The 26,643-nt window shown below is 39.5% G+C and overlaps 1 protein-coding gene across 1 annotated transcript in view; it reads left to right on the forward strand.

Annotated features, from left to right (window-relative positions):
- The window catches only part of cdh15 (cadherin 15, type 1, M-cadherin (myotubule)), a 60,964-nt gene that overhangs the window by 15,368 nt on the left and 18,953 nt on the right, over nucleotides 1-26,643 (forward strand). The window contains exon 4 of the mRNA XM_088333341.1: nucleotides 8,890-8,950. Coding sequence (XP_088189467.1) covers nucleotides 8,890-8,950 — 61 coding nt within the window. The remainder of the gene's footprint in view (nucleotides 1-8,889; nucleotides 8,951-26,643) is intronic.

Below are 26,643 nucleotides of genomic sequence, written 5' to 3' on the forward strand. Positions count from 1 at the left end.
TCCGTTCTGGTCCGGTCACCCCTTCCCTCCACCACGCCACGTGACACAAAAGTACAACAAATTGGAGGGCTTCTTCTCTCAGTGAAAGAAAGCAATTTAGAGAACGGCTGGCCAGCTGCACGCTAGTATCTGTTATTCTCTAATTGAGCCAGGTTCTGTGATAATTAAAATACAACCCTCTCGAATATAGCCGTTTCCCACATCCTGTAGCTCCAGGTCATCTGTTTCATGGGTAACGGATCTGGTGTTGGTGAGATACAGGCTTGGTAGGGATAGCTTGTAAGAATTGTAGCCAAAGTAGGCCTGCAGCAGCACTATTGCCATCTCTCCATCTCGCTTCTCAGACCTGATAATAATCCTCGGAGCACCCATTGGTGATCAGCATTTCTTTGTGCTTTTCTGACTTTCTAAGAGTCTAATTCAAATGATACATTTATTTTTAATTTAACGATCCGCTAAAAGATAGATGTGGCTGTTTGTTTTGGCTGGACCTAGTGCGCCCGCCCTGCTCTTTGACTGACATCGTACACCGGTATATCGTCACACACAGGCAGTCACGCCCACTCAACACACACATATACAACCTTCCCCTGTTAGAGCGTCTAGTGTTTGAGGCAGAACACAATGCCCTTTACGTTTATATCAATGACAATAAAGATGATTCCATTCAAAATCTGCCAAACAATGAAATAGCGATGTCTGAAGTACGGATTAGCGAGGGATTGCTGTACTTCAACACCACCCCCAACTCCTTTGTAAGACAAAGCAGAAACAAAATGCAGGGGACACCAAAACAAAGACTTTAATACGTTTTTCTGTGTTAAAAGTTTTTAAGAAACGCAGATTGGTTTTATAAAAGCTCTCTTGAGTTAGCTTTACTCCCCTTTGTTGTCTTTACAGCACAAATCGAAATGTGCAATCTTTAGCAGTGCATTTTCTGTCTCGCCCGTCTTCTCTTTTTTTATGGTCAAACACTGCCCTCTAGCGGAAGGACTGTCATGTATATTTCATGGATTGGGTTTCATTGCCCTAATCGTCATCCATCCGTTTAATGGACCATCTCGGGATTTTATTGAGCAATATGCCAAGATTCTAGTTGGAAAAATAAAAAGTTATATACTGTGTATGCACTGTGTGTAAAAAAAAGAAACAGTCCCAAGTTGTCAAAAAGAATATTAAACAATTAATTCTAATATTTCAATTTTCTATGTTGTCTATTCTCATTAGCAGCACTCAAAATATTAGCTTGTAAATTACGAATGTCTTCTTCATGTATGAGAAAAAAAAAACATTAATATTATCAATTATTGATTTGACATCATGTATTTTCAAATACTTAGAAGATCAAAAATTTGGTGTGAAACCAGTTCACAATATGGTAAAGTCATAGAAATAATATATAGTGAATTTTAGAAATATTGTTATGAAATTAGATCCAGGAAAAAAATTAGAAAATGTCTTATTCCATCGGAAAATATCCTCTATCTCGTCCCTACCGACTGCCTGAGGCGGTGCTTCAAGCACTGAATTTACCTTCGGCAATGTGCGGTTCGAGGAAATGCATACCAAAAATTAGTTATTCATAAATCCTAGTCCCACCACAAATTGAATTCATTTCATCTTCTCACGTGACATTGCATACCACTGTCTTATGCTTGGGGATATCGAAGTTTAGCCTTCGCTGCTAATGATTAGCCTTTTGAAGTCGTAGCTGAGTGTTGTTTGCCCCTCCCAAGGCTACCTGGGGTTAGTTCGCCTGCTGTTACGGCGTGCTTTCCTTGTTAGCTTTCATCAGGTAGTCGATTGTGTCTTTGTGATTTGCCGCGTGTCGCAGTTGGTGTCATTTTTCCCAGCTAACGTCCCGTTAGCCTCGGGGCTACTGTGTTTGTTTAATTTTGTCCGGCCTTGCGTTGTTGCTATGGCTTTCGTTCGATTCCAACTCTGCCTGTTTGCAGGCGGTGTGTTTTTTGAACGGCTAGCTCCTCGTTCAGCTCAGGCACACCACTCTTGGTACAGGGTTCCATCTGCTTCGTCAGGTGCACACAGCTCCGTGCGTCCTATCTTGAGGTCTGGAGCTGGTTCTGGATTACCTGTCAGCCTCCCTTTGTCCCGCTTGAATGCACACGATGACCTTGACGTCACACGCAATGCACCCATGTTTGCGGAAGTGCTCATGGATGTCAACTGTGGAGCGTTGCCCCCCAAGTATTAATTCAATATAAAAACCCGCTTTCCCCCATTGAATACTGTCTTTGAGGTGGGATTCTCACTAGGGTTGCAGGCAGGCCTTCAGTGGGTTTCCTGTAAGGCTGCCCTTATGTTCGTTTTGACTTCTGCTTAGCTTCACACCTTGTCCGTTGGCTCCAGCTGCCTGCGGTGACACTCGGATGGTGCTGGCGGCATCTTGCTGTGGCCGAGAGACTTTCTGGCCCCCCTTTTTTGACGGGCTGCTGCGTCTTGCATGTTCCAACCCTGCCCTAGGTGATAGTGGGGCTTGGGTGGGGTTCTTGTGCCCCGTGCATACGTTGTGGTACTACATTGTTACAACAGAAAGTTTTCATTCATCCAATCGACTTTTGTTTGTTATGACGGCTTTTCTGGAGTTTGTTAATTATTGGTCCATCTAAATGCTGTGACTTGTTCTCAAAAACGACTCTGAACAATTGACAATTGACAAATGTAATATCGACCCGACTGACTCATTTAAAAATTTAGGTGTCATATTTGACCTCAATCTGTAGAATATTACTAGAACAGCTTTTTTACATCTTTGAAACATTGCTAAAATTCACCCTATACGTTCTCAGTTCGATGCGGGGATAATAATTCATGCTCTTTGTTACCTCCCGTCTCGATTACTGTGATGTACTACTCTCCGGTCTCTTGAAGTCCAAAGTCAAGAGCCTTCAGCTGGTACAAAAGGTTGATGTGAGGCTTTTAATTAAGACAAGAAAATTGTATCACATTACGCGGCAGTGGCTCAGGAGGTAGAGCGCTCGTCTTGGGATCAAGAGATCTCAGTTCGAATCCCGGCTCCTCCGTGTTACATGTCGAAGTGTCCTTGGGTAAGACACTGAACCCCTAATACCCCCAATATGCAGGTTAGCGCCTTACATGGCTGCACGGCCGCTATTGGGAAATGTGAAGCACACTGTAAAGCGCTTTGGGAAGTCTTGACTTGAAAAGCGCTATATAAATGCAGATCATTTCATTACCCCGATTTTAGCTAACCTGCATTGGCTCCCTGTTAGCTTAAAATGTGATTATAAGGTTCCGTAGGTAGTATACAAAATCATGCATGGACTTGCTCCCTCATATCTTTCAGATTTAATTTCCACCTATGTTCCGGTCCGAAGCCTTTGCTCTGAAAAACCTGGTCTACTAGTGATCCCAAGAGCCAAGAAGAGGTCCGCAGGTTCGAGAGCGTTCTCCATTCGGACCCCGGTGCTGTGGAATGCTATTCCACTGAGATTCGATCTGCAACCTCAGTGGAAATGTTTCAATCTAAGCTTAAAACACACTTCTATTCTATAGCATGTGAATAACATATATTTTATGTTTCCAATATCTGTGTATTATTTGCCCTCATGTAGGTTTTAGATCAGGTGATGGTGTTATAATAGTCTGTGATTTGCAATAATCTGTGGTCTGTGCAGCCCTTTGAGACTCTTTGTGATTTAGTGCTGTACAAATAAACATGACTTGGCTTGACTTAGGTTGCGCTTGTTCCACCGGATGGCAGAGCACTCTTCTCCCACCTGTGACTGCCCCCTGTTTTCGGAGGAGCGCTGCCATTCGTCCAGGCAGTTGCCATTTCTTGGGGGTGTTTCTTGGGGGTGCACCGCCTGTCACTTCTACCGCATCTACAGCCGTGATGTGGCCTCTCCCACGCCAGTTTGCGTTGTCTTTGGGCCGGCCGAGGTTTAAAATTCAAGTTTATGGGTTTCCTCTAACTACGCTGCTATTAGTAATTCAGTGCTTGAAGGTAGGGATGAAATGGAATCAAAGTTATGAAAATACCTACGATTCTATGAGTCCCACCAGACCACCAGAGCATCGAGAAGATTCGGAAGGAATCGAACCTGTAGTGAAACTTGGATTCATTGACATTCCTGGGGCATAGGTGTGACAAATAACTCATTTTTAGTGTGCATTTCTCGAACTGCGTAAGCGCAAAGGTAACGTTCTGTGCTTGAAGCGATGCCTCTGGCATTCGTACGGAATTCATAGAGCCCTAGTTACATTTGGAACTTTCGTTTTATTTGATATATTTTAAACTGGAATTTACTGTAAAATAATAATAATAAGTTAAGTCAAGTCATGTTTCTTTGTATAGCCCTTAATCACAAAGAGTCTCAAAGGGCTGCACAGACCACAGATTATTGCAAACCACTATTACGATACATCCCCTCATCTAAAACCTACACGAGGGCAAGGAAACTCTCAAAAACATGTCAAGTCATCTTTATTTGTGAAGCCCTTAATTACAAGAAGTCTCAAAGAGCTGCACAGACTATTGCAATCCACAGACTATTATAACTCCATCCCCTGATCTAAAACCGACATGAGGGCAAGGAAAAACTCAAAAACTGTCACGATTGCCATGGCGCCGAATTGGCCCCGCCCGTGTGGCGCCAGCTGCGGCTCGTTAACAGATTGGCTTTCTGTCTACCCGGTACTTTAACCTCAGCGCTGTCGCACTTCCCCTGTCAGCCCGTCAAACGAACCTCTGCCCCACAAGACGTGGGTTCTGACTCGGTCTTGTTTTCCTGTTGATATCTTCAGTCCGGTATTGTTCCCGTTTATTTTTGTCCTGTTTAATTTCGGGTTCCAGTTTTGTTTCTGTCTATTTTTGTCCTGCTTATTATTTTCTCCAGTTTTCGTTCCAGTCCAGGTTCTCCTGCTAATTATCGATATCCTGATTCGTTATCTATCATGTCTGTCCCTTCCTGTCCGGTATCGACCCCATCTGTCCGATATCAACTTGGGCAATTGGAATCGGTCTCGTCGGTCTCTGGCTTCCAGTCTTTCCACGCCAGATTGGCTGCCTAACGTGCATGACTCCTCATTTCCCGTAAAATAAAAGGCTTGTGTGAGAACGTCATGCGATTGGGTCCTGATCCTGTTCCGGTTCTTGACAAAAACCTCAACATGAGGAAATTGAAGAAATCTTGAGAAGGGACCGCACATAAGGTAGTCCCCCTTCCAGACAATTATGAATAAGACAATTATTTTCATTACGGAAGTGAGTTTATAAGCGATGCATCTTCAAAAACGTAACTTTTCCACTGATATTTTTATTTTTATTGTTTTTTTTTAGTACTGATAACTATATTTTTAAGCTTCTTTTATGGTAAAATGATAATACTAAAATCATTTTTATGGAAGGCAATTTATAAGAAAAAAATCTGCAACACACCTTGTTCAGTTGGCAGGTAATTTACGTTTAACTTTTTTTTTTTGACCGTTTATTTTTTCGTGGATTTACAATAAAATAATAACAATTGTTTCAAAATTATTTTCCTTTTCAAAAGAACCAATAGTTGAATTTTCCAAGCAAACTTGTTCAATATGAAAGATCAGGGTCAACTATACTTCTATATTCTCATTTTAGTAAGGAAAATGTTTGATATGAAATGACGCAATGTAATATTTGACCACTAGATATTGTCTAGTAGAACAAAAAGAGTGCTAAGAAGGACAATAAAGAATACAAACTACAGAAACTCAAACCGACCAAAGTACCTGTATCCGTAGCAGCAAAATGGTACTTGTAGCAGCAAGATGGCATCCAATTCCGACTCATAATATGTACAACAAGCAGCCTTGAGGTTGTTGGGGCCGTGGTTTGTTGAAAAAGTACCATGAAGCCATTTGGAAAATGCAAAGAGCCACATGGCAGCATGCACCTCCTGATCCATTTGTACATGATGTGGCAACCTGGGTAATCAAAAGCAGGTTTTACACTTGGAAACGTAAAACCAAGAGACAGCTTTACAGATTCGAACCAAAGAGTACTAAAAAATGATTCAGCGATATGGGATATGAGGTTCAAAAAAACAAAGGTTCTTCTCCAACCGGAGGTAGGCTTCCCGTGGTAGGTCGCAGAGAGAGCAAACAGTTAACATCAAATCAGACCTGCCTTCCAGCGCTCCCTGAAAGGTCAGGGTTCCATCCGGCCCTGACTTCTTACTCTAAAAAAATCTACACTTTCTTACCTTCCTCAAAAAGATTTGGCCAATGGCCCCTTACCTCAGAGTTTTGGAGGACTGGCGCTCTCTCTTCCCCAGGTTGTTGATCTTCTGTCTGGGCTGCTGTCCGAAATATAGCTCCCCAATAGAAAATGGCGTGTCAACCCATTTTGTACCGCATGACTTGGAGGGTGGGACCATGGGTTTCTGCAATAAATGCACATTTTTATAATTTTTTTTAGTATTTATTGGGGGGTACCTTGACACGAAACCTAGCTAAAAACACTCAAAGAGGCTTATAGTACAAATGTGTAAATTTTCAGGAAAATCGGTTCTGTCGTTTTGGAGCCTATAATCTACATACGAATACACTTACACGCACACACACACACACACACACACGCTAATTGAAATGAAATGAAATGAAATGAAATGATCTGCATTTATATAGCGCTTTTCAAGTCAAGACTTCCCAAAGCGCTTTACAGTGTGCTTCACATTTCCCAATAGCGGCCGTGCAGCCATGTAAGGCGCTAACCTGCATATTGGGGGTATTAGGGGTTCAGTGTCTTACCCAAGGACACTTCGACATGTAACACGGAGGAGCCGGGATTCGAACTGAGATCTCTTGATCCCAAGACGAGCACTCTACCTCCTGAGCCACTGCATAAATTTAATCTAAATCAGGGGTCTCAAATTTGTGTCCCAGGGGCCAATTGCAGCCCCCGTGAGGATTGTTTGAGGATTCTTGATATGAAAGTTAATGGGACAGTGTGTTTCCACTAGATGTCGCTGGATTCTGTCGCGCTAAAAACACAAGTGCTAAAATACAACAGAAAACGACCAAATACAGAGAATCAAAGTGCCCAAAATGCACCTTATTACTTAAAAAAAATAAAAATAAGAAAAGAAAAAAAAGGACGAAAAGAGAAAGAAATAGAAAAAAGAAAGGAAAAATGAAATAAGACAACAATTAAAACTCAGGATAAAAGGGGGAAACAATTGAAAATTAAAGGGAAAAAAACGACAAAAAAGAAAAAAGACAAAAAGTGAATCTTGAGGAGAAAAAGAAAAGAAACATGAAAACAAATAAAGAGGAAAACAAGACAGACATTTTCCATTTTGCTTTCATTTTTGTCGTTTTTCTTTCATTTTTCTTTCCTTTATTTTTTTATTTTTCTCCATTTTCTATTTTTGCTTTATTTTCCCTACTTTCCTTTATACTCACGTTTCCCCTTTTTTTGCCTCTTTTTCTAATTGTCAGGACCAGAATGGAAACAGGAACCACTTGCGTGACGTTTACCACAAGTTTTATTGAAAGAGAGAAGAAGGGCTGCGCCCACGATCCGGTGTTCGCTGGGCGCGGGAAGCAAGTTGTACTGGGATTGTGATCCGAAGACGGAAGTGGATATTCCGTAGTAAGCGATGGCGGTGTCAGGGGCGGAAAACTGGTCGGTAGCCGGGACTGGGAGAGCAAGACATGGTCGGGGTCGGAAACGATTCGTTAGCCAGAACGGGAGAGTAGACGTTGTTGGGGGACGAAAAGCGGTCCTAAGCCGGGACGGGAAAACAGACGTGGTCAGGAGCAAAACAGGTCGTAGCCGGAGACAGACGGGAGCAAAAACGGGACAGGTGGGAGTCAGGGTCGAAAAAGGCTTGCTTAGTATTCACTGAAGTTCGCAGACGGACTGACAACAGGGGATTGACAGGACAGGGTTCAAATAGTGACAGGGAGCCAATCAGAACCCGTGGCGGTTTGTGCCAAATGATCAGGCACAGGTGTTTCACATCAGCAATCATGACACTCATTTCTTCATCCCTATTTGTATTCCTTTTTAAAAAAACTATTTTTTTGTCTTTCTTTATGAAAGGTTGGGTAAAAATTGGAATAAAAAGTAGTTTGTAGTCTTCCTTGGACTCATTTTTGGTTGCACCAGACATCACAGCAACCTCTTATGGACAAATAGAAAACCCTGTCCCTTCAAGAACAGCAGAATGTTTTTATTTATCAGCGTGTTTTTTGCGGGAAAAAAACATTTGGCCCAACCTCTCTTGTATCCTTACTTTAGTGGCCAACTCAATTGAGTTTGAGACCTCTGGATTTGAATGGATACACGTTTTGTGCATGTATAGGTAATAGTGGGAGGCGCTAAATGATACCCAATGTCATTCCAGGTGCCCCCAATTTTACTTAAAGGTCATTCCAATCCAAAATCCTTTTCCTGTGATAAATTGTCAATTATAATCATCACTGTGAGAATTACAATTTATAGTTCACACTCCCCATCCCTCTTTCAGGGCACCATCCGGGCACCATATGGATGTCATTTTCCATGTTTTTTTTTCTTTTTTAAAGTGATAAGTAGGAGAAGCTGAAAAGTGCTGCAGAGTGCAGCCCTGAACCCCAACAACCCCCCCTACATGGGTCCCTTAATGTCCATAAAGTCGTATCATTTAGATACAGTTACTCAGCTGTGTGTGTATAATGAGTGTGGACAAGAAACAAGCACATCTGCACGTCCCCTGTGAAACACAGACACCGTCAAGATATTTTCTCATGACTTTTCCTTTCCACTTGCGACCAAATGTCCTTGAGCAAGGCAGTGAAGCATGATTTGCGGGGAAATGTTGTGTTTGTGTGAGCTTTCTGCGCCTTGTGTTGAATTATGGTTGACGTGAGCGGTTGTTGTGGCCAAAGGTGGCCCAAAGTGGCCAAAAGTGGGCAGCAGAGCCCCTTCTATGAGGTGCTTTACTGTGGAGTGAGGTCTAGGACTCAATTCAGGATTGGCTCTCACACCGGCACCTGAAATGCAGTCGTACATAAGTCAAGTCAAGTCATGTTTATTTGTATAGCCCTTAATCACAAAGAGTCTCAAAGAGCTGCGCAGGCCACAGACTATTACAAACTACAGACTATTATTACACCATCCCCTGATCTAAAACCTACATAAGAGTGTAAGGAAACACGTTTCAAACGCAATTATTCAGGCTCGAGGTGTCAGAACCCAAATAGACGGAGAAGCCAAACGTGTAACGTTTTCACACAAGTTTTATTTTACAGTAATGGGGCAGTAATGCGCGTGAACACAAACGCCAGTGATTCGGCGATTGCTGGCCAGAAGAGATCGAAACCGGACAGGACTGACAGGATCGATACCAGATACAAGATACACGAGCTGATATTGGACAGGTCGGGACAGACGGGATCAATACCGGATACTGGATACAACAGCAAGATACCGGACAGTACAGGACAGACGGAATCGATACCGGATACTGGTTACACAAGCAGGATACCGGACAGGACAAGACAGACGGGATTGATACCAAAAAAGGCAAAAAGAATTTGAAGAAAAATGGTGCGTTTAGGTTACTTTAAGTGTCTGTAGGTTGTATTCTTGTGCTTTGTAGCACTCAGTTTTGGTTGTACTACCTAAAACACGACATCTAGTGGTCAAATATTACACAGTGTCCCTTTATGATTTATTTTTCTATGGGTTTGTGTGTGACTGGATAAGTTTGAAACACATTGTAAAGCGCTTTGGAAGGTCTTCAGTGACTTGAAAAGTGCTATATAAATATAGACCATTTACCATTTTAGACATTTTTGTTCACACTGCTGAGATGCATTCATAGATAAACGTGAAATATACTTATAAACACATGTCAAACGCTTTCACAGACGCTGGTGAAATGTTTGAGCTCTTAAGAAGAGTAAAACATTTCACCAGCGTCTGTGAAAGTGACATATGTGTATATTTCACCATCATCTATGCACACTTCTAAGTATTGGGAATTAGCTTGTCTCACTCAAGCGTTTTACACGTACACGTGTAAGCTTTTGACATAGTTTTATGAGACCATTACAATTCCCTGTTAAGGCTGCTACCCCCGCGACCCGATGGATGGATGAGAAAGGCATTGTGGGAGGAAGTTCAGCCGATAGCATATCTGCTTTAACGTGATGCCAAACGCTAACTAATAGAGAACTAGCATTTTGTATGTAGTCGACCAATAGCAGACATTTGGGCACAAACACCTTTTGAAATTATTAGACATGTAAAGTAATCTGTAGTAGATGTTGTATAGTGGGTAAAATGCAGCAAGGAGGGGCCGAAAAAACATCTCATTGTAACGTGAAAATATCGTGACCTAGGGTGGTTTTTGAGATGAAGTGTTTGAGGAGTTTGTGACAAGATAAGATAGATTGAGAAATAAAATTGTGAGAGACAGAACTGGAGTAGCAGTGGAACTGAGCAAGGGAGTGGATAAGAGAGTACTCGGTTGGTTTGGACACATGGAGATGATGGATGAGGAGGGAATGTTGAAGAGGATCTACAGAGCAGAAGTAAATGGAAGGAGACCAAGAGGAAGGCTGCAATTGACGTGGATGGATGGTGTTATGAGTGCACTGGAGGAAAAGGTCTAAATGTTGTGGAAGTTAGAGCTCTTGTTGGTGATTGGAATGGAGTGGAGAGGTGTTGTGAAAGGCTAGTGGGATGCTTGGACGCGTTCTAAGGGATGGGCAGGGCACCAGTATGATGCGGCAGGGATAGACCAGTGAAACCTGTTTGGGCCCTGCTGTTGAACAGAAGAGTGTGTTGTATCACCCTGACCTGAGTGACATGACCGTTTCATCTGGAGGGACGAAAGCATGACCAACTTACGTGCCGAGGTGCCTAACTTGTTCGGGTGTTAGGGCATTTGGGTTGGCCATGGTCACATATTTTGTGTTTTTTACATACTTTTTCCTTTGTTTTTTTCTTTGTGTATGTGTATGTGATTTTTCTTGCTGTCGGTCACCCCTCTCGAGGGATTTGACCAGGGCAGATAGACAGACAGACAGACAGACAGACACGGATATCCGGGGTCTACTTTGTAACGGACTCGCTTTACTCTTGGGATTGTGCAGTCACACACTTACACAAACTGTTCGGTTGAAAATGCTTTGGTGATGAGCGACTCTGGCCAAGTGCATTCTTGTAAAATGACAGAGACAGGTGGCCTTCGAATCGTCTCTCTAAAAAGTCACACAAACACATAGTCCGCCTGCCAACATGCTCAATTAGTTCACTGACTTACTTTCAACAGGACGTCTTTTTCTTTCTTCATTACTTATAATAAACTCATTTGGAGGATTCTTTAGTGAAATGCTTCCAAGAAGCTCATTGCTAAAAAATGTTAACACTGAAAACGTCGGGAAATGCTTAATGGTCATTAATTTTGTTTATTCTGTGGAGTATTTTCATGAGAAAAAATGCTTGTTTGTTTACAATATGCATAGTGTATTCCTATACAGTTTTTATAAGTTCAGCTGTGTTTCTGGTCCAATCAGAAAAATAATACAAATGATCTGATATGCAGATAATTTCGCTTGGGATTTCAATACTATATAATAAAAAAGTGCTTAAAATGAGCAAAAGTGTTATCCTTAGTTTATTGTATTGTTTTGTATGTTTTACATTACATTCATCAGTTTACTATATTTTACAAATAAGGCGATTCCCATTGTGATCGGAAATAGTCTGATGTTTTCATATGAATATGCTTTTGAAGATTTTTTATTTATTGAAGTGTTTTTAAAAAATATCATACAAAATATAAAATGATAAAAATAATACATGAAAAAGAGGCAAAATTATCTATTGACATAATTGTTATTTTTTTACATTTTCTCATTTTTCTTTTTACTTTATATTTATTTTTCATTTTGATAAATATTGCAAAAAAGATCAAATCTATTCAACAGGATAAGTTAAAAGTAGGAAAATTGTAGGGTAAAATGTTAAAAAAGAAGCAACTTTACCGTTACTTTTATTGTATCATCATTTTACAGCTAAATGATAACTTTTTAAATAAAACTATTTTTGTAAAAAAAAAAAAATCCAACAATGTCTGCAACATGGTAATTTTTACCCCCTTTATTCAATACCAATATTGGCAATGGTCTCAATTTTGTGTTCTTGGATTCCTGGGGAATAAATATCCTTACTCCGTTTGAGTTCATTTGCACTTCAAATAACTTTCTATAACGTTGAATAGTTTAGCAGTGAAAAGTAAGTCCCCTTCATTTGTGTCTACACGGGTAACAGCTGCCCGACTTTTCTCTTCATGCGTCCGTGTGCTGCCAGGGCCCTTGAGTGACGGCACATGTGCTAGGGTCCGCCAGGGGCCAGCGCTGAAATTTGAAGCCCTACCCCACTACATGAGGCATGCCCCGGACACCGGCAGGGAGGAGCTCTGAATGAACGGTAGAAGCAACGAGGGAGAGACTGAGACCGGACCGAGAGAAGGAGGACGTCTTTTGGGGTCTGCGGGGCTTGACGGGGTCCGGTTCATGCTTGGAGGAGCTCTGAAGTTCTAAGGATGACCGGGAGGATGTTGAGGCTGTGTTTGCTGGCTGCTACTATTTGCCAGGTAAGTCTCATCATCTTCTGGATGCCACACATATCCATCTGAATCAACTTTTTGGAGTGTTCTCTCTTTTGAAAAATAAAAACGAATTCCTTACTAAAATCCAGTAAACGTAGTATTTTTCTGGAAAATAAACCAACTTTCGGGAATTCCAGCTCAATCTTGCACTCTTATCATACCCTGAGAACGCCTGGTTGCATACTTTGTATGTACAACTGTGAGATCACTTCGTTGTCAGTTTAATATCTTAATATGGTGATACTCTTTTGTATATGTTTATTCTATAGAAATTCTAACAAGTTAAACATCTGGAACAAGTGAGGAGAAACTAATATTCAGACCCCAGGGCTTTTCTATTTGAACATGCGAAAGTTCTGTACTGATTTTGAAAGCACCTGTTTGGGAGAGGCGTGGTGTATCGTGATCCCATTGGCGTTTTTCAAGAAAAACTATTCAAAAAAGATTATTATTAATTATTATCAAGACGTCAAACCTTCTGGGACAAGTGGGGCAGAGGAGCTTTCAGATGCCAAAACGTTTGTGAAAGATCTGTACTGTCTTTGAACCCACCTCCTGGGGAGAGGCGTGGTTTTCCTCAGTTTCATCAACTTGTCAAAAGGAGCCTGTTTTCCACCAATCAACAGCTCGTTCCCTCCGAGATGCCTTTTTTTCTCTGATGATTGGTCAATATGCACTCTTCGGGGATTCTGCGTTGTGACTTTAAAATTTAAAAAAGGTTACCATTGTTTTGTATTTATTTATTTTCTGTAGATTTAAAAAAAAAAATAATTCTTCTTTTGTTTACATAAAGGTGTAAAATTTTCTTTTTTTGCCTTTTTTTAATCTTTCCTTTTCTATGTATTAGTGCATTTTTTGTTCTTTCCATTTTCATATTTTTCTTTCTTTATTTCCCCCCTTTTTGAGGCATGCCGACGTAATCTTACATACTAATTGGTAATATAGAGATGAAAGCAACAAAAACAACCTCAAGAGCCATTCGGGACCGGAAAGTGCTGGCTCCTTTTAGTAAGCCGAGCCGTAAAAAAAATAAACGTTTCTCTAAAGAGTGAAAATGACCAGCGAATACACGTGGGTCACAATTGTTTAAAGATTATGTACTGCACACTTGTTCTTGTGTTTTATTAAATATGTTTGATTTTTTTAACACACAAAGCTACGTAAAAGATTTGTTTGTGCGCAAAGGTCAAAATGAAAAATAATTGAGATTCTGATTGCATTTATGCCAACCCTTTGACGTTATTGTGCACTCGTTTTTTTCTGCGTTAAACACAATGCATCTCCAGAATATGTATAAAAAAAAAACATGCGCGTGCTTAAAACTGGATGGGTCAAACTTTTACCAAAACATAAAACTAATGCAGTCACAATTTATTCACGGACAAAAATGTACTGTCGATGTACTGTATTTATTCGTGTTTAACGCACACTCGTGTATAACGTGCACCCTTAATTTTTGAATAGCAATAGGCATAGAATTTTGTTTCACTTTTTCTCTTATGTCATGTTTTTTTGCGTTGATTTAAATCTCCAAGGACCTCTTTCTCCATTATCTAGCATTCATCTCTGGTACTGTGACAATAGTGTGATAATGAGATTAAATCTAATGCCTTTTTTGTTATCATCCATTTTACTCGTGTTCCAAGAGATAAATTCTGTGCTCTCACTGCCAAGACCTGGGTTCGATTCCTGTGATCATCAGTATATATATATATATGTATTTCGACTGGTCATTCATCGCAAAAAATGGTAATACACTGCCATAAAAACTTGTGTATAACGAGGACCAAAGGTATGTGTATAGATTCCTGCATGGAGCCTTTGCTCTGAAAATGCTGGTGATGCCAAGAGCCAAGAAGAAATTCCCCAGGTTCGTAAGCATTCTCCATTTGGGCCCAGGTGCTGTGGAATGCTCTTTCCCCTGAGATCTGCAACCTCAGTGGAACTGTTTAAATCTAGGCTAAAAACACACTTCTATTCTATAGCTTATGAATGACCTATATTCCATATTGACAATATCTGTGTATTATTTCTTATTGCAACATCTGTTGCAGCCTGGTTATCCTGGAAGAGGGATTACCTCATGTCCTGTCCCTTCTCAAGGTTTCTTTCTTTTCCTCACGCCGAGGTTTTTGAGTTTTACCGTGCCCTGATGTAGGTTTTAGATCAGGGGATGGTGTAATAATAGTCTGTGGTTTGCAATAATCTGTGCAGAACTTTGAGACTCCTTGTGATTAAGTGCTATACAAACAAACTTGACTTGACTTAAAACTAGTCGGAATTCCAATCTCTTTGAGTAAACTCTGCTCAAACGGTGTGTTTCGTTATTTCTCAGAAAATTTCAAATTCTTTGACATACAACTTTTAGTGACAAAAATAGTTACTTTCTCTGGAAACTAGTTACTTCAACTATAGAGTAATTCAGCAACTAGATCAGTTACTTTTTGGAAGAAGTAGTGAGTAACTTTAAGAAATAGCCTTTTTAAATAACATGCTTAACACTGCAAATGTTGTGATGCGTATTGTACTCAAAATTTTGGAACAAAATCGTTTCCCCCCAGTATTTTAGGATCTATATCATTATTGTCACACACGCCGCTGCCAAGATTCAGCTCATCTCTCAAGAGCCTGATGACGCTTTACACAGAAAAACAATGGCAACCAGATGATGGTGTTATATTTGAGTCAGATTACTATGGAAACCAGTACTATGTGTTTCCTGTGGGGGAGCAAACACCTACCAAAAAAACAACAACCTGGAGAGGGATGGGTGCTGCCAGTCTGTACTCACCCAAGACACACAACAGGAAGTAGGGCACCTACAACCATGGCAGAAAAGGAATCCATGAACCTTTGAAGTGCACTTCCTAAAACGTTATTCTCAAGAAGTACTTGGACTTTAAAAATTGGGAACAAGTGGGGGGGTATACATGGATTTATTCAGGGTGAGAATCATCTGCACCAAAATAACTTGAATTTTATAATGATAGGTAACACCATTGCGTCAAACTTATATAATATTTATCATATTCTTGTATAATAGGGTTCAAAATTAGTGTTAATAAAAGGCTATGCGTCAAAATGATTAATCTACACAAAGACGCCATCTTAATAGTTCAATGGTTCCAAATCACGTGATTTACTTCCGGGCAATCGACCGTGTTGGATGGGTATGTATATATGTTCACCTACGGAGTACATTTACTCCATTACATTTGCTTGAGTAAGTTTTGGGTAATTTAGTACTTCTAGGAGTATTTTAAATCCCTATACTTTTACTTAAATTTGAGAAGAAAAACGTTGCTTTTAGTCTGCTAGGTTAAGCAACATTGAAGTCGTTACTTCGTTACTTAACAAATTCCCTCCACGTAAATACGAATCTGTCTTTATGATGACAAAAAACTCCGACAGGCTCTACCATGTTTAACCAATCAAACGTAGCAGCCTCGTGACCCAATTCAACCCCAGCGGCAGAAATTTTGTTTATAAATGAAACAAATTCAAAAATGTCGCTTAGCAATACCGACTATGAAAACCTAGAAAAGAAAGAGCACCCCTGGACTCACATAAAAAGCATGTTCCCGTTAAAAAGAGTGCAAAACACCCGCTACAATATGCAATGTCTCCTTTGTTTGCCTAAACAAACGGAAGATTTTTGCATTCAAGAATTCAACATCGAACTTGAGGAAACATGTAGCAGTAAGTTTCCTAAATTTTAAATTTAACTTGCTTTTTCTTTGCTATTTATTACTTGCTTGTTTTATTCTTGTTTGACATTCTGTGTACAGGGATCTTGGGTGTCCTTAAAGCTGCTTTGAGGTAAATGGTAAATGGTCTGCATTTATATAAGCGCTTTTCAAGTCAATGAAGAACTCCCAAAGCGCTTTACAATGTGCTTCACACTTTACCCATTCACACACATACACCAACAGGGAGTCAACCATACAAGGCGCCTACCTGCTTATTGGGGGTATTAGGCATTCAGTGTCTTGCCCGAGGACACTTCGACATAAAACACAGTGGAGCCGGGAATCAAACCTGCGAACTCTTGATCCCAAGACGAATACCTCCTGAGCTAATGCCGCCCTAGTAAAGTAAAGTAAAGTAAAAGGCATTATTATTATTATCCTCAACCATCAACAGTCTTAGATTCAAGCTTCCTGTTTTAGAATGTATTTTTACATTGAATACCAATACAGGAAGGCTTTTTACTGTGCTTGATTTATTTATTTGATTTATACAATTTTTATTTTATTTCATCATTTAAGCACTTAAATCTACGTCATTGTTTTTTAATCTACTTTTGAATTAAATTATTTTTTGTTGATTGAATGGACTTTGATAATTTGATGATCTGCTTGGTTGTTTTTAAAAAAAATCAATATATACGATCTTGCCACAGTTACTCAGTACTTGAGTAATTTTATCACCAAGTGCTTTTGTACTTTTACTCAAGTAAGTATTTGGATGACTACTTTTGCTTTTACTTGAGTAACATTTTTGGCTACTCTACCCACCTATGCCAAAATACAAGTTTGCACAGAGCGTAGGAGGATCATAGTTTGCTTATTGAATAAAAGTTCATTAAAAAGTAAAAACTAGTTCCATAACAATATGTAAATAAGTATTTCTGTTTTTAGCTTATGTGTAGAGAATCGGAGAAAAATACTGATAGTTTGTCGCTAGCCTCAGGTGGAGACCAAGTGCTATTGACGTTATAGCTGACACTTGACAAGAAAAAACAAATGTCTGGCCTGGCAAGTGGAGATAGGTTTCCTGTTTACCCAAGACAGTCAACAAGAAATACGACTAAGTTTCTCTATTAATCATTCTAAAATGACTGAATGAATGTTGTCTTCCTGATGACTTACCGTTTGGGCAATTCTCTGTTTGGAGCAATATTTCATGTCCATGTCTTTCTCTTACGTTGATTTATCTCTAAAATCTGCTAAATGTTTATAAAAAGTACTTTAATTATTCACTTTCATTGTTTGCTACCATTTAACCCTAGATTTCAAATATTATTTTGTATTTTAGATATATTTTTGGTCACACACACACACTCAATTTTACGGCTCAAGGTGTAGGCCATAAAATTTGTTTTTTTTTTAAATGTATTTTATAATTTGATAAACTACTCTAAACTTCAGATTCAGATTCAGATTCAGATTCAGATCTACTTTATTGTCATTCTAGTACACGTGTATACAGAACGAAATGTCGATGCATCTGACCCCCACAGTTTCCTTGAATGTACAGATATAAATAAAGTTGTATTGTATTTTGGCTATAGTATTTTACCATAGTGCCGATAGTGCAAGAAGAGTAGCTAACCAGATGTTGATTTCATTGTGAATTTAAATGTTATAAATTAAGGTGCAAACAGTTGTTTTTTTAAAAACGTCACACAATTCTTCAAACGAGGGTCCCGACCTATATAGTTTCGGCACAGACGCCGCATGGCGAGAGACTCTTGCGCTTGCACTCTTTGCACAGCTCCACCCGTCGCTACCGCTTACCCAATCAAATTGCTATGGGTAGTCTTCTGGTGTTTTGGCATGTTTACAGTTTGTTGTGTGGATTTTCATCATAAGGTGTCTCAACAGTGAACTCAAATTATTTAATGAGCTCCCATAGCCTGACTGTAAACTGTATTTGGGCCTGTGCCCTATATACCGGACCAAGCCACAAATTTATAGTTGCTACAGCTTACCATGTGACAACCCCATTTGGCACAACATAGTCAAAAGTTGCATGGGTTACATTTTATCTCCAAGGCTTATGTATTCTTGAAAAGAGCCTTAGGTTTTCGAACCCTGATATAGAGTATTTTTTTTTTCTAACATTATAATTTCACATATATACTGGACAGTACCGCAATGTACTCCAATGTTAGTCAGGCTGCATGCTCACCACAATGGGCTTCGGACACTCAAACTAGGAACAACATGGAGAAGAATTTGAATGGAATCAATATTGTCTCTGAGCCATACGCACTCGAGAAACGAGCCATAGGTTCCCGAACCCTGCCTTAGACCCATGATAACATGCGTCGGTTAGGCCCATTCAATATGGCCAAATGTATACATACCAATTGATTGGTTTCAAACACATGAATATGGTGTTGACAAATACTTCACAAAAAGTGAAATGTAGTTTTGGAATTGGAAAAATACTTTTGTTACATTCCAGGTTTTTTTTTTTTTTTTGAAAGATATGTAGAACTCATTTTGTTTAAATTGTGAAACGATAATGTTGTGCCGCTCTCTACAGTGCATGAGCACAAAACAGCAGCAACACTTTCCAAGGATAGGCTAGTAGGAGAGACCAGATGATTCATTCTTGGGTTAACCACAGTGATGAAGACATCTTTGAATTAGAATTAGAATTATTGTCATTGATAACAACATTGTTTACAATGAATTTGATGTGACGCTCTAGGATAAACATATAATCAAAGACTTAAAAGAGAAAAATAGTCATGTTTTTTGTATAACCCTTAGTAACAAAAAGTCTCAAAGAGTTGAAAAGATAAATAAGTAAATAATTACAAGGTAGTGCTTGAGTAGCTAAATTGTATGTGCATAATAACAATAGTGCAATGAAAAATAGTGCAAAATAAGAGTCAATATATTTAATATTGAATATACATTTTTTATACATAGGGAAAATATTTTTTTTTCACAGTTTTGTTTGCTTGTTTAGAGTGGTTATGGCCTCGGGGAATAAACAGTCTCGGAGCCTTTTAGTGTTGAGGGACCTGTAGTGTCTTGCAAGTCGCAGCAGGTCGTAGAGGTGGTAGGTGGGGTAAGAGAAATCCTTTATAATGTTGGCTTCGCTGCAGTATTGCAGTGTTCATTTTACCTCTGAAAAGTGATGGGTCCTGGGGACTCGCATGCTCAAAAATCTATGGGTCCCAACAGAGATCTATGGGTCCCCAAAATTTAGTGTGCTCCATGCCCTTACAAACTGTCGTATTTTTCCCTTAAAAATTACAAACATGTTTATTTATGTAGTTTAACATGTTATATTGTACATGTGTTTCCTTATATCATATATATTGTTAATGAGCATTTTGTTGTGAGACACTGAGTTGCTCAACATAAATGAGGTTTATTATAAAAAAAGTTAAAAAATGAAGTCGCTTGGACGTTCACTGTAGAAGGAAAAAATACATGCAAATATAATTAAGTAGAATAATACATTTTCTTACCCATTTTCCCCTTTTATACTTCCTTTTTTTCTTAACTTCTTTACACAACATAATCATTCGTAATATAATGCATCAAAGCAAGTGAGCCGTTTGAGAGCCAGCTCTCTTTAATGAGTTGAGCCAAAAAAGCCGGTTCTCTAAAAAGAAACGGACTTTCACTAGACAACTCGAACTGGAGACCAAAACAACAATGGCTGATCTGCCTCACGAAAAGTTTGGAGTGCGGTAAATCTTTGTTAAAAAATGATAATGACAATTTCGTGTCAAAAAAGTTGCGTCCCGAGTACGTAAGTTGATTCGACACAATGCGTCCCCAGCAAAAATAATGCGTCTAGGGCGCAGGGACGCGGGCAAACGAGAACACTGGTATTGCGAGCCGGCAATGTCCTCCACACTGGACAGAGAGCAGCCAATGATATTCTGGGCTGTGTTGAGGACTCTTCGTAAGGGTCTCCCATTTGCAGCTGTCTTCCCTGCATACCATACCAAGACTCCATATGCCAGTACTTAATGGGAGTGCTTAGGTAACAAAATAAATCAGTATGTTCAATTTTCAACTTTAAAACATTCTCAGCGATCCCTGCTCGTCATTTCTACTATTTATGTTTTTTACTGATTGACGTTTGTATCCAAATGTCATCCACACAAACTCACGACGCAGTCAGAAGGTGAAGTGGATGTAAATATTTTGACTTGACTTAGTTGCAAAGAGGATGGCCGCAGATGTTTGTAGCACCTGTCAGCAGAAGCCATTATGAGAATAAACGACCTTGTAAAACGACCTATTAACAATAGCACCTCTAGCCGTCATTAGTGTTCAGCCCACCGTGTTTGGCAAAAGTAATGGAGCCTGAGTTAGTCTCTGGAGAGGATTTTGCGATATCCGCACAATGCTGCTTTGTATAAATGTAAACACGTCGATATTTACATCAGGTCATATTTGGAGTAGGGTTTCACGTAATATCTGTTGAAACCTATCAAACAATTATGTCGAACATGCGGGCCGGACGGTATTTTGAATTATGAGTGTATCAAAAAAGAAGCAAGTCTCTAGATCACTTCTATTAAAAGTTATCTTTTTTTTAAATAAATGCAAACCAAATCCTCACTCTGGCCGCTAGAGGGTAGTAAATCCCCGCGTACATCGAATGCCAACTGTGTAGGGAATTTGGCGCCTTTGGCTGCAGAATGCCAACTGCGACATGCCCCTACACGCCTGCCCCCGTTTTCAGCTGCGCAGTTTTCCTTTTCTCTTCCAAAATGTTTACTTCGCGTATTTTCGGATCATGTTTCGGATCACATACGCATGCCATTCCCCGTCAATGCCAAGATCCGACTAATCTCTGAAGAGCGGGATGCCGCTTTTCAATGAAAACCAACAGCAACCAGATGATGAAGCTGCGGTATCTGAGTCCGATCAGGAGGCTTCTCCTGCTACTGGTATCCATGGAAACCAGAATTATATATTGCATGTTTGGAGCAGTGTTATTTTTAGGTGTTCATTTTCTTCATTTTCCCTCTTTAGAGTCATTCATAATAATATAGAATAAAAGTTAATATTTGGATTAAACAACATAACAATCCGAAAGAGTCACATATTTTTTGTGAACAAAGCCGAAAAGGGCGGTTCTTTAAAAAAGTCAGAATTCCCATCCCTTCAACAGACCATTCGCTTCTTCGAGGATAAAAGTAAACTCCGATCAAAAGACGTGTTTCATATTCAGAGCGCATGCGTCAAGTCGAGGTCTTCCTCGCTAACCCGCACTCTTTAAGAATTTAACGACCGAGCGCCAAAAGTATAAAACACGTTCAATACTGGGCGCCATTTTCTTCCACACACCTGACACGATAGGTGTGTACAGGGCTTAAAGAATACACTCTCACCTTTTGTAGGCCCAGCATTAGTAGTTTCATCCGATGTATTTTTTTTCCCAATTCAAACCAGTGAGACGATTACAGCAAAAAACATCAATTTTCATAACCCCCCACTTGAGTTTATATAGAGTGGTGTATTGGTTCAGGTATAAAACTGCATTCAGTCTGTGTGACTGTGAAAATAAACCAGTTAACACATTCAATGACAAACATTGAAATCCTATTTTTCCCTTGGCTACTAAAGTAGGCTTAATGATGAAGCATTATGCTGACAAACTAAGATAAATTAAAGGTGTTTAATTGACTTTATTTTACTCATCCAACCTGCCTGTCAACAAAAAGTCTGACTCTCTTTCAGACGTTCTTGTATTCTTGAAAATATAAATCAATTTTACAAATAATAATAATGCCCTAATGTGAACACAATTGTGTGCGGCGATTTTTGTCGCGTTGTTTTGACTATTCATAGTTGTCACTATTGTCTTAAGGAAATCTTCGAACATGTTGAACAACTACAAATAATTTCGGCTAGCTAACTATGGTGTAAAAAAGCTGTCAAAATGTGATAAACGCTTTATACTCGTAAGTGTCAGACTCTTAAACATAGTGTTGATTTGTTTGTAATTTACAAATTACTGCAGGCTGTTGGTTTAAATGTGTGAGAGTTAGCAAGCTAACTTGTTAGCTGGCTCAATTTATGTGCTATTTTGGTATCCTACCTGGAAAATACCTAATGACTTAAATATGTGCTAGCTAGCTAGCTAACTTGCCAGCTAGCGTAGTTTCTTTGCTATTTTGTAATCTTACCTGTAAAATTCCTGGTGGCTTGAATTAGTCCCAGGTAGCCTGCTAACTTGGTAACTAGCTCAATTTCTATGCTATATTGTAATGTTACCTTTAAAATTCCTAATGCCCTAAATTTTAGCCAGGTAGTTAGCTAACTTGGCAGCTAGCAGTTTCTGTGCTGTTTTGAAATCTTACCTGTAAAATTCCTGGTGACTTGTATTTGACCCAGCTAACCTGCTGCCTGGCAGCTTGCACAATTTAAATGTTATTTTGTAATCTTATCTGAACAAATTCCCAGGGGCTTAAAATTGTGGCCTCTTTCTAGCTAACCTGGTAGCTAGCTTTATTTCTATGCAATTTTGTACAAGTAAAATTCCTTGTGGCTTAAATGTGTGCTAGCTAACTTGTTAACTTGGCAGATATCTCAATTTCTATGCCATTTTGTAATATTACCTGTAAAATTCCTGGTGGTTTAAATTTGTGCCAGATAGCTAGCTCACTTGCTAGCTGTCTCAATTTCTATGCTTGTTTGTAACTTACTAATAAAATTCCGAATGGCTTAAATTTGTGCCAGCTTACTAGCTAACTTGGCAGCAAGTGCAGTTTCTGTGCTATTTGTAATTTTACCTGTAAAATTCCTGGTGGCTTTAATTTGTCCCAGCTATTCTGCTAATTTGGTAACTAGCTCAATTTCAATCTTGTAATCCTATCTTCACTAATTCTCGGTGGATTAAATGTGTGCCATCTAGCTTGCTAAAATGGCAGCTAGCTTCGTTTCAATGCTATCTTGTAATCCCAAACGTACAGAAGTTTGTCATAAGCCTAATAAACATTTTCACACACAACATAATGATAAAATAAACCTACATCCAAGTAGATAAATAGCCCAAATGACATTGAATTTAGCTAGCTAATGGAGGCGCATAAAGTGAGGTGACGTAAGCAGGGGCGATAAATGCTGCGAGTGTGGGACTGAAGTTTTATGTTGTGTGGTCAATAAACGGGTGCAGAGTTTGTTGCTCTCCAAAGCAGCCATATGTGTTTATGTGTATTTTTCTTTAGGAAGGAGCAATCCAAACCCTCCATAAAACGACACGCTAGGCTAACTTGGCAGATAGCTGAATTCCAATTTGATTTCGCGATCTTACTATTGTAATTACTGGTGGTTTAAATTTTTGCCAGGTAGGTAGCTAAGTTGGCAGCTAGCTCAATGTCTAGGTTAGTTTGTAATCCTACCTAGCATCCATTCTACATATCATGAGCCTCACCTAAAGGGAGCTGACATAATTAGCTGCTATCTTACTGCTCAAAAAGGCTGGTCCGCCTATTTTGCCGTGTCTATTTGCAAAGAAAAAAATATCAAAAGGCACTGCCGGACAAAACATGCTGACTACAAAACGCTATCTGGAAACAAAAGCTGTGAAAAAGTGAAGCAACTGGAAGCTGCTTTAAGGCATAGCAGCGCTTTTTCACGAGACGCCACGAGGTAAATGAAAATCCTACATTGGCGAGCTACGAGGTCGCGGTGCTGATCGCCAAGCACTGTAACCTTTCACGTCGAGTGAATTTATTGAAAACTGTCCAAAGAATGCCTGGCTGAATATTCGGCCATCACACATTTCAACCTACCAAATCTGGCCTGCTTTCTGGAAAGTTTGGACACCCCTGCACTATGCCACAGAGTGTCATCTCGTTGTCAAATAATACACACTGTCCCTTTAACTATCTTTAATAACCAATATAAAATGTTACCCTGAATTTTTGCAATACTCCTACTTCTCTTTTAGAATAATATAGTGTTCAACTTCTGGAATCTTTCCAGAGTGCAAAGACCGAAGCCGTAAACCCATAAATATTTTTTTTACCTACCGTAACAAACGTCCCATAAACCACTCACACATTTTTTTTCTTCTCTGGAGCAGACGAGTGTGATATAATCTTCTCCATATCCAGACAACGTAAAAAAGAAACACAATATCTATTTCCCAATGAAATACTGACCTATAAATATCTATAAGTCAGTTTTTTGGGGGAAATCGTGTGTAATATATATGACGACATTGGGAGCGTAAAAGGCTCCTTGCAATGAAGTGATTTGGCAAGTGTCACCTGATAGCTTTCAGTTGTGCCTTGTTGGAACGCGGCTGGTGGGCGTTTTTTTCTTTTTTTGTACGGGCACAGCTGTTCCCAGATGCAAACGGCGAGCCATTTGTCCCGCTCGGTAATCCCCCTGGCGGAAAGAGGAGCGGGCTGCTTCTCAAGCGTGAAATCGGGTACAAATCAAGAGCGCGTATGGCAGCGGCCAGCTGGCACGGAGCTCTCACTCATCGCAAACAATTGGTCAAATGCTTTCTAGTCTACTAAAGTGGAGGCTAAACAATCTGAGTGTGCAAAAAACTGTGTTCAATTGATTGCTCTACGTCAGGGTGTCGAAACTTTTTAGAAAGCAGGCCAGATTTGTAAGGTAAAAATGTGTGAGGGTCGACTAGCATCGCGACCTCGAAGCTTGCTCTTGTAGCATTTTCATTTGATTCACGGGGTCTCATGTAAAAGTGCTGCTGTGCCGTCGAAACAGCTTCCACCTACTTCACCTTTTCACAGTGTTCATTTCCTGTGCGTTCCTTTGTAGTCTGCATGTTTTGTCTGGCAGTGAATCTTGATATTTTATTCTTTTGAAACAGCCACAGTTAGTCAGACGTGTGTGTTTTGAATTTCGGGGAAAAAATACTCCAATTTCCAATTGTCCTGGAAGTGGCAGCCCTCAAACTCATTTTCCCCTTTTATTTACAGTCGACATGTTGGAAATGAGGTGTATATATAGGTATAAATGTATATCCATCCATCATCATTAATTAATTCATCCATCCATTATCTGCACTGCTTATCCTCAGTAGGGTCATGGGGGTACTGATAGTATACAGTATTTCATTCAAAAAAATATATTGTGTTTCTTTTTTATGTTGTCTGGATACGGAAAGGATCATATCACACACATTTGCCCGGGAGAAAAATGAAATTTTATATACAAAGAAGAAAATAAGTATTTGTACACCCCGCTATTTTGCTATTTCTCCCACTTAGTAATCATGGAGGGATCTGACATTTTCATCGTACGTGCATGTCCACTGTGAGAGACATCACTAAAACTAAAACTAAAATTAAAAAAAAAATATACATTGTGCTTTCTAGATTTTTCTTTTTAGTTTATCTCTCTCAAAGTGGACATGCACCTACAATGAAAAAATCAGACCCCTCTATGATCTCTTAGTGGGAGAAATAGCAAAAAAGCAGGGTATTCAAATACTTATTTTCTTCACTGTATATATAATTTTGTACTAAATACAGTTCAAATGCCAAATGTTTTTGATTAAAAAAACCTTTTGTCACGGAGTAAAGCCAATGAGGACATGAAAGAAGCCCTCCGTGCCCCTCGGGTCAAAGTTTAAAGCTTCTAAAAGATTTCTCAATTTTGTGAGCAGCCGCTCTTCTAATTGGTAACGCGACACTTGGTTGTTACTTTGCTGTTACCGCGTCCTCGTCTGCTAGGAACATTACAAACGTGGCGGCAGCTGGAAAAAGTCCAAGGAAGTCGTTTGAAGGTCGGACATGTGCGACAAGAACGTTTTAAAAAGGGAGTGAGTGAAACTGCAGACTTTTTTTGATTAAGTATTTTACGTGAATTGATTTTTTTCTCTGATACATTTTCTTTCATCTTTGATTGACGTTGTCGTTAAATTTTTCCGACACCATCAGAAAATAGGACCTTATATGAAAAAAAAAAAAAACTTCCCGTTTTTAATAACCTCATGTATTGAATATCATGACATCCTAGAGGTGTAAGCTGATGTAGTCAAGAGGCCTATAACTCAAAGCCCCAGTGTGTATTATGTAGCATCCCCTCGTGGTGTTAAAATATTATATTAATCGAAATGAAAAACTATTGATTCAAACAATAAGCAAAAACTCAGGTACTATCTCGTACACGTTAAAGACTCGTAAGATTAGATATTTTTAAGTAAGTTACAAAAATCGAGACATTGGAAGACATGTTTGGCGGCCATCGTAGAACTACGGAAGCCTGAATGACCATTTTGCAACGGGCCCTTTTACTGTGTTTTTAAGCACTAAATAACCATTTACGTTTCA

Source organism: Urocampus carinirostris, chromosome 4, assembly GCF_059441175.1.
Source record: "Urocampus carinirostris isolate Australia breed hairy pipefish chromosome 4, RoL_Ucar_1.0, whole genome shotgun sequence".
NCBI classification, from domain to species: domain Eukaryota; kingdom Metazoa; phylum Chordata; class Actinopteri; order Syngnathiformes; family Syngnathidae; genus Urocampus; species Urocampus carinirostris.